General features: G+C 35.8%; 1 protein-coding gene across 2 annotated transcripts; it reads left to right on the plus strand.

The window, feature by feature from the left end:
* The first annotated feature begins 153 nt into the window (after positions 1-153).
* snrnp27 (small nuclear ribonucleoprotein 27 (U4/U6.U5)) lies at positions 154-7,597 on the plus strand. 2 transcript variants are annotated; one of them, XM_026245119.1, is made up of 7 exons: positions 164-335; positions 4,032-4,067; positions 4,464-4,584; positions 4,737-4,849; positions 6,536-6,615; positions 6,950-7,014; positions 7,351-7,597. In XM_026245119.1, exons 1-7 carry the CDS (start codon positions 299-301, stop codon positions 7,403-7,405), a joined length of 507 nt encoding a protein of 168 aa, XP_026100904.1. In that variant the 5' UTR covers positions 164-298; the 3' UTR covers positions 7,406-7,597. The 2 variants fall into 2 exon arrangements, with proteins under 2 accessions (XP_026100908.1, XP_026100904.1); XM_026245123.1 differs by lacking the exon at positions 4,032-4,067 and having other exon boundaries at positions 154-335.
* Positions 7,598-7,800: the final 203 nt, after the last annotated feature.

Genomic DNA, 7,800 nt, shown 5'->3' on the forward strand with positions numbered 1-7,800 from the left:
ATATGTTGCAAGCAGTTCATATTTGCTGTTAAAATATCTCAGAAGCATTTAACTCGACACCGATGTGTAATTATTAATTTTGATTTTATTTTGACATTCAAGCGGAACGAAATGTTTGGAACGGTAGGAACTAATTGTCGCGGAACGCTTGAAGAGTTTGTTGTTCCGGGCTGCTATTTGAGGCGCACAGTAGATGTCGAGCATCGGACGTTTGACTCTAGAATTTTCTAGTTAACTAGCAGTTTGTGAACTCGCTGTCTAAAAAGAAAACAACAGTCCGGTTCATATTGATCCAGTTATGGGAAGAAGCAGGAGCCGAACACCACCACGACGAGGTTTGATTTAAATTGTTGTTTTAAATATTTGTTTTAAATCTTTGTTTTGTAACGTGTGACTGGAGACTGCTGTTAGCATCACAGCTGACGCACATTCATCACACAAATCTAATCTGGCTTTTCACACTCTTTCTACGATTTGAAATTTTCTTCAGTCCAGTGTAATACAGATAAACTTTTTATTATTATTATTATTTTTCAAATGGAAGTATTAAACTAGCATTGCACTAGCTGCCGAGCTAACGTTACATCTTTAATATTGATTGTTTGTTTAAGTTACCTCTAAGTTAATCATTGCTAAATTATAAAACACAACTGTTGTTATTAAATGTTTGTTTCACAAGTGGTGAAAGGGACAAATTCTCAGAAAATATTAATCACCTAAATATGTTGTGAAATATTATCACACTAAAATTAACATTACATTTTTATTTTTTTAAATGGGGGGGTGGGGGATAAGAATCTCAAAAACATTTATCAAATTAAAATGAATATCGTTTAAAAGTTTTATTAAAAAAATATTATCTCACACGTTATTGAAGAGAGTAAAATTAATATAATAAAAATGTTATGATTTCAAACACGTTACTGATTATAAGAATTAATATTTCGCAATATAGTGATGTTTTATCATAATAGATGCATTTTAAAACGCTACTCTGTGCGGTCGTCACCGGTTTATTGAAACATATTCAAGACATTTACTGGATTCTTAAGATCAGTTGAGGATTATGAGAGTTAGATATTTATAATAAGGGGGAATATAAAAAAATATTATACATTAATTACAATTGAAGTCGTGTGACCGAAATGTGACACAATTCACACATTTTTGCTTGTAACTTCCTAATTTTAGCAGATATCTGCATGACATTTGAATAGAAGGTTTAATTTTGTTCTTTCAAATGAAATCTTGAATGGAAAATGTACTGTTTTAGCTGGAATAGGCATCAGATACATGGTACCTCACTGAAAAAAAGGTAAAATTAATAAGACTTCATTCATATTCTTAAACATTTTTTAGAAAACGAGAAAACAACAATACAAATCACTATTAATAGTTAATTCATATTTGTTTTGTACTTGTATGTATATTCATTTTCATTCACAAACAGACATTCATGTTTTTTTTTCTGTGCAATTTAAGTTATTTTGTGCAATTTGGACAATGAGTGACCACTCAAGCTTAAACCATTTACACTAAAAATGCAAATATACATTCATATTTAGTCATCCATTTAAATAAAACATTTTTTTCATACAAACAATGAATGATTGGTGCAACAAATATACATGCAATCTGTGTACTTCAGCTGAGTTGATATTGATAACTGGTTAAAGTTTTTTCAACAAGCAGTTACATGTTTGTAAGTTTAGATAATCTTGATTCAAGGAAATTGCACACAAAATGTTCTAATCAACATGACTTATGTGTTGCAGGATACTTTAGATAAAAAAGTAAACTAAATGAACAGACAGCAAGGATACATTTTTGATCATTCATAGATCCAAAACCACTTTTAAAATAATGTGCACAGATTTGGTGTATTTAACTAGAGGTTACACGAAAAAGTGCATAAAAGATCAAAATAATACTATGCTTGTTCACTTTGTCATATCCATGTTGTATTTTCCCAGGCCTACGGTCATATCAAGTGTTCTTAGCCTGTTAATTTAGACAGTTACAGGTTAGATTGTTCTTTATTAAAGTTACAAAAGCTTTTTAATCAAGAGCAGTGAGTGATTTCTTTGTTGTTGCTGTTCGATTAATATAAAGACTGTCACTTTAAGAGAATGCACTGATTCAGCCGGCTATGTCTGCTGTAGGATACTTATCAAAACGGCATTTTGACATCATTTTTGTGTGAATTTTTCCATTTAAAATGCAATACTTCAGAGATCGCTTATATTTGCTTATATTTTCAGATGAGCAAACGCACAAGTCTTCACAGTGCAGGAGCGAGCTCCTGTACTCTGGCTCTTAAATGTTTAGAATGACCAAGCTTAAATAAATTCAGGTCTCATCTGTGCATGCGCGCTATCAGCACTCGGGTGATGATGGAATAAATGACTGCTCATATTCCAGCATAAAAGGCATCCACATTGAATAAGAGCGAATGGTTTGTCCACATTTTTTATGTCTGGCAATCCAGAATTAGGGCTGCGCCGATCACGATCTGCCGATCGTTAATGCTCAATAGAGTAAACACTGAAAATGAACGTGGATTTGCGCATCTTCTCAGTTAACAACGGCTCTGTGTAGTAACAGCTGCTCTATGTGAAATCACGCACCTGAGGGAATTTACCGCTGATTAGAGAACCGGCTTTACTGACGAGATGCGCATTAACGATCGGCCGCTGCTGAGCTCTGCTTGGATCTGGTTTTCCTTTTTTGCTGAGCGGTGCCAGCCTGAATTATTTTCTATTAATTTCCAGTCCATTCTGGGACTGTGCGATTTAATAGAAATCGTCATAAAATCACGATTTGAGCATGCTGACCTCCCGTAGTATGCTATCCGATCCAATCAGAATGCACTGTGGCTAGCGTGAGAACAGAACAAACTGGGCATATGCCTAACTTCAGGTTCACACACTGTCTGTGATGCATCTTTTTTCCGAGCCCATGTTAATGGATCAGAGCGTTCACACTGCACGCAGAAAAAAGGCTAGAAATAAAAATGTGCGAAAATACTTAATATCTAACATATGAGCATAGAGAGAGTTGTGAGTGCACAGGAAGCAGTTTAAGTGAGAGGAGACACGTTTTAAGTGCGCACACTCTCTCCACGCAGAGCAGCTTGTATCTGAGCAAGTACGTCTGGTTTTGTGATAGCGCAAAGAGAATCTGCGTGCGAACAAAGAGATTCGTGCTCGTGCAATATTTTAATGTGCTTTCACGTTATTTATGCGCTCTCGCTGTTGACCGCATACACATACTGTATACACACTGAAACACCTGAGGCACCGCTACAATTAATGAGCTCTATGCACAATGCATGGCAAAAAAGATAAAAAGTACATGGGATTTTTTTTTATTTTTTGCCATAAGTCAATATGTTTTGTTACATCTTTAATATAGTGATAATTTTGACTTATGTCTGTTCTAGAGACGTAACAATTTTTTGATGAAGCTCTAATTGGTTTTCTTTTGGAAATTAATCCTGAATGCATGTATGACTGTAAAAGCATATCGGTGTGTGTCACAATCGCAAAATTGATCAAAGAAATCACAATTTATTTATTTTTTGTCCTTATCGCACGGCCCTAGTTCATTCAATAAATACAGTTAACAATCTAGCTTCTGAGTACTTAGTTATTAACCCAACAAAAGTGGGGTCAGTTAATTTTTTGAAGTGGGCCTCGCAAACATATGTGTGTGGTTGTGTGGGCCGCGAGCTGAAAAAGGTTGGGAACCACTGATGTAGGGGTTTGGACTCAATATAGTCCCACCAGGTGACCAGGAGATGATATTTTAAATGAAACATAGATTAAAAGTACCACGCAGTTTGAAACACATTGTTGAGGCAGAATGTGAGGGGTTGCTTTGTCATCAAACCTAAATATTGTGTGCCTTCATTATTCTGTTTAAGAAGCCACAACTCACAGAAGGATTTATTTCAAACACTCGACTGGCGTTATGAAGTAAGTTTGGAGTAAAAACATGTTATTAAATGTGGTATTTTCAAATGCTTTCAGATGGAGCAGCGTTAACTACACAGAGCCGCAGTTCAGGTGATAGAGATTTACTGCTAATCACAGAACTGACTTTACTGACAAAACATGCATGACAAGCATTCCATTAATTGTGCAGTCCTAGGAAGCCCTTATTTGTACCAGCATTTATTAGTATTTTAAAAATAGTAAGATGCTTTAAGTTTTTCTTGTGTGTTTTATGATGTTTTGTTGATTTGTTAATGTTGTAATCTGTGTATACTTATGACTTTAGAGTCAAGGAAAACTTTCTTGTAAAAGGACCTTAAACTACAACTGTACCTATGAAAAATAATTAATATTAAAGAACTGGTATACCAAATTAAGTAAACAAGGGACTTTTCAGGCAGCTGGCAAATTCAAATATTTATTTTGTTTCAGACTTTTGTTTGTAATGATTTTGATTTGTCATTCCAGAGAGACGGCGTTCACGCTCGTCCTCGCGAGATCGTGAGAGGAGGCGCAGGGAGCGCGAGAGGTCCCGGGACAGAGACCGGCGAAGGTCACACTCACGCTCCCCCCACAGACGCAGATCCAGGTGCGCTTGTGGCATCAGACGCTCGCTATTCACAATATGTACACACAGCTGATAAGTGAAGAACATAAGCCTGTGAATCAGGTTAGATAACACACAGATGTTTAGTTTTCGATAACCCTCCCTCCAGCTGTGTGCCTGTCTTGTTTATGCAGGTCTCCACGGCGACACCGTTCCTCCTCCCTATCTCCACTGCGGCAGAAGGACAGACGGGACGATGACCGGAAGGAAGTTAAGGACAAACCAGCAAAGGTCCATCAGATATCAGGTGGAGATTGTCACTCTGTTAACCCTTTTTATCCTACAATAGAGTTCTGTAGTGATGATGGGTTTTTTTAGAACAGACAGGAAGTTTGCATCAGAATATGATCAGTCAATAAGGGTTTAGATCTACTAACAAGTCCTCTTTTGTCATTAAGAAAATATTGTCAGGATTTATAGTTAGACTGGAATGAAAGGTGTGAAGCTTTATTTTTGCAAGTGACCTTATTGCATATGCATTTGTAGGAGTTTCTCTGTCAGACACAAAAATGACGAGAGGAGAGTTACATATCAAATCATAATCAAATTTATGTTATTAATAACTCAACTTCATGTCATTCCAAACCCGTAAGACCTCTGTTTATCTTCGGAACACAGTTTAAGTTATTTTAGATTTAGTCCGAGAGCTCTCTGTCCCTCCATTGAAGCTGTGTGTACGGTATACTGTCCATGTACAGAAAGGTAAGAAAAACATCATCAAAGTAGTCCATGTGACATCAGAGGGTCAGTTAGAATTTTTTGAAGCATCAAAAATACATTTTGGTCCAAAAATAGCAAAAACTACGAATTTATTCAGAATTGGCTTCTCTTCCGTGTCTGTTGTGAGAGAGTTCAAAACAAAGTAGTCTGGATATCTGGTTCGCGAACGAATCATTCGATGTAACCGGATCTTCTTGAACCAGTTCACCAAATCGAACTGAAACGTTTGAAACAGTTCGCGTCTCCAATACGCATTAATCCACAGATGACTTAAGCTTTTAACTTTTTTTAATGTGGCTGACACTTCCTCTGAGCTAATATCCCGGAGTAATTAATTTACTCGAACAGTACACTGACTGAACTGCTGTGAAGAGAGAGCTGAAGATGAACACTGAGCCAAGCCAGATAATGAGCGAAAGATTGACTCGTTGTCGAGGTCTGTTTACTGGTTATTTCACCATTATTTAATGACCCAAAAAAGCATGTCTTAACCCCTTTTGCAGCTGTGATTTTAAAACACACACACACACGCACAAGGTTACTAATGTAGAGTAAACTGTGACAAATGCTTGAGCTTGTTAACCACAGACCTTATTTCAGGCATTTAACTAAAACCTTTTCAAAATAAACCCAGTGATTCAGGGCGATTGAACAGGATGTGCAAAAATGCCAACTCATTTCTAGGTTTTGGCCTACAGAAGTGTCATTCTTGCAGCACTCTATAAAGTCTCATTTTCAGATTTGCATTAGCCATTCTCTGATTCTAAAGATTTTCCCACTTCGAATCAAACTGTCAAAGCAAAGTCATACATAAAATGTTGTTTAGGAAGGTGAGAAAATCATTTATAGGCAATGTTCATATGTTTACCAGTATTCACTGTATTTACATATTAATAAAGTTAATGTTATCAGTCACGTATGAAAAATGTTTTTTTTTTTTTTTACCTAGGTCAATTGTGCATGATTCATCAGTTAATGTTATTCCAAAGAAAAAGTCATAATTGTTCATTTATTATAGATACTACTTCAACATGCTCATAAAGTTGATCTTGACCTTCAGTCTACACATCGCAGTCAAAAGTACTCCTCAAAAGTGTCAAACTACAGAAGTAAAATGGGATGTGAATGATTTTCTGTCGGATATCATGGTGCTGAGAAGAAACCCTGAATGTACCCCTGTCTGATGTGCTTTCTCATCTTATTGCTCATGCAGCTGAGGACATGCAAGGAAAGACTGAGGAGGAAATAGAGATGATGAAACTGATGGGCTTTGGAGCCTTTGACAGTACAAAGGTGAGAACCCTTTCTTTACTGCTAAACCATGATATGGTTCATTCTACAAAAACAACCAAATAAGAAGTAGATGCAGTTTGTTTACAATAATATGTATAGTATTTTATTTCTTTATACTTGACAAATTAAAGCAGTGTATTGTTGCAGCTTTCAAGTCGCAAAGCCAATTCTCTAAATAACCACAAGATGGCACAGCTAGACAGTATGCTAAAGTTAAAGATAAAATCTTAAATATTGAGTTATAAAATTATTCCCTATTTTCTTAATAAACTGTAATGTTTACGTAATATGAGAATAATGTATGGTGTCAATTATTGTCATTTTTATTCAACAGGGCAAGAAGAAGGAGGGATCTGATGCTGCGTTTGCATTTAACGTGTCGCAAAAGAGAAAATACAGGTTTGTGTATTTACAATATTTTTTTTCTGAAATGAACATTGGTCATCTGCCCAACTTCAAGATCCTCAACTTGATATCAGCTCTGTGACTTGTAATTTCTGGCTTTATTTTACAATTTAATTCTTTATTTATACATGTATGTATCTAAATATGTGCGTGCATATGCAAATGGAAAGTGTTATGAGAAAAGTTAATATCCCAGCAACAGTTACGTATTTGGCCAATCACCCCTGCAGGTACTGCACAGCTAAATGACAACCGTTCTCATTGGTGGGCAGTGATGTAATGTTTTGGTGCAGGAAGGAGATCAATGATGTAATCATATTTCTCTTGCAGGCAATACATGAACAGGAAAGGTGGTTTCAACAGACCTTTGGATTTCATTGCCTGATGGAGTCGTCAGTAACCATGTTTTAACGACTTTGATGTCTTTGTGATTAAACCGATGTTCTCTTTTCTTCCCCTGAGTTTATGTAAATGTGTTTCAGCAGGTTTTCCATTCTTTTTGTTTTTCAGTTAATGGCTGTAATGTAAGTGTCAATTTAGTTTGTAGGAGCAAATATTAAAAGGATTTGATGTTGCAGATTGGTTGCCTTGTGTATCTTATTTAGTGAAAACTTTGCAGTACTAAAATGATCTCAAAATGAATATCTTTTTGTCTTGATCAGTGTCATTGTGCAATTTTAGTATTTTTGTTTTTGAAATGACAACTCAATCACATATTTTTAATGGTGCTTAATTTGTTTCAAAACACCCAGAGAAAGAAATAAAAGAGAATTAGAAAAT

The sequence above is a fragment of the Carassius auratus genome, chromosome 5 (assembly GCF_003368295.1).
Source record: "Carassius auratus strain Wakin chromosome 5, ASM336829v1, whole genome shotgun sequence".
Classification (NCBI taxonomy): domain Eukaryota; kingdom Metazoa; phylum Chordata; class Actinopteri; order Cypriniformes; family Cyprinidae; genus Carassius; species Carassius auratus.

Coding starts and splice junctions, on each gene's coding strand:
- snrnp27 (XM_026245119.1), top strand. CDS start 299: ATGGGAAGAAGCAGGAGCCGAACACCACCACGACGAG. Junction 4,068..4,463: donor TACACAGAGCCGCAGTTCAG/GTGATAGAGATT, acceptor TTGTCATTCCAG/AGAGACGGCGTTCACGCTCG. Junction 4,585..4,736: donor CCCCACAGACGCAGATCCAG/GTGCGCTTGTGG, acceptor TTGTTTATGCAG/GTCTCCACGGCGACACCGTT.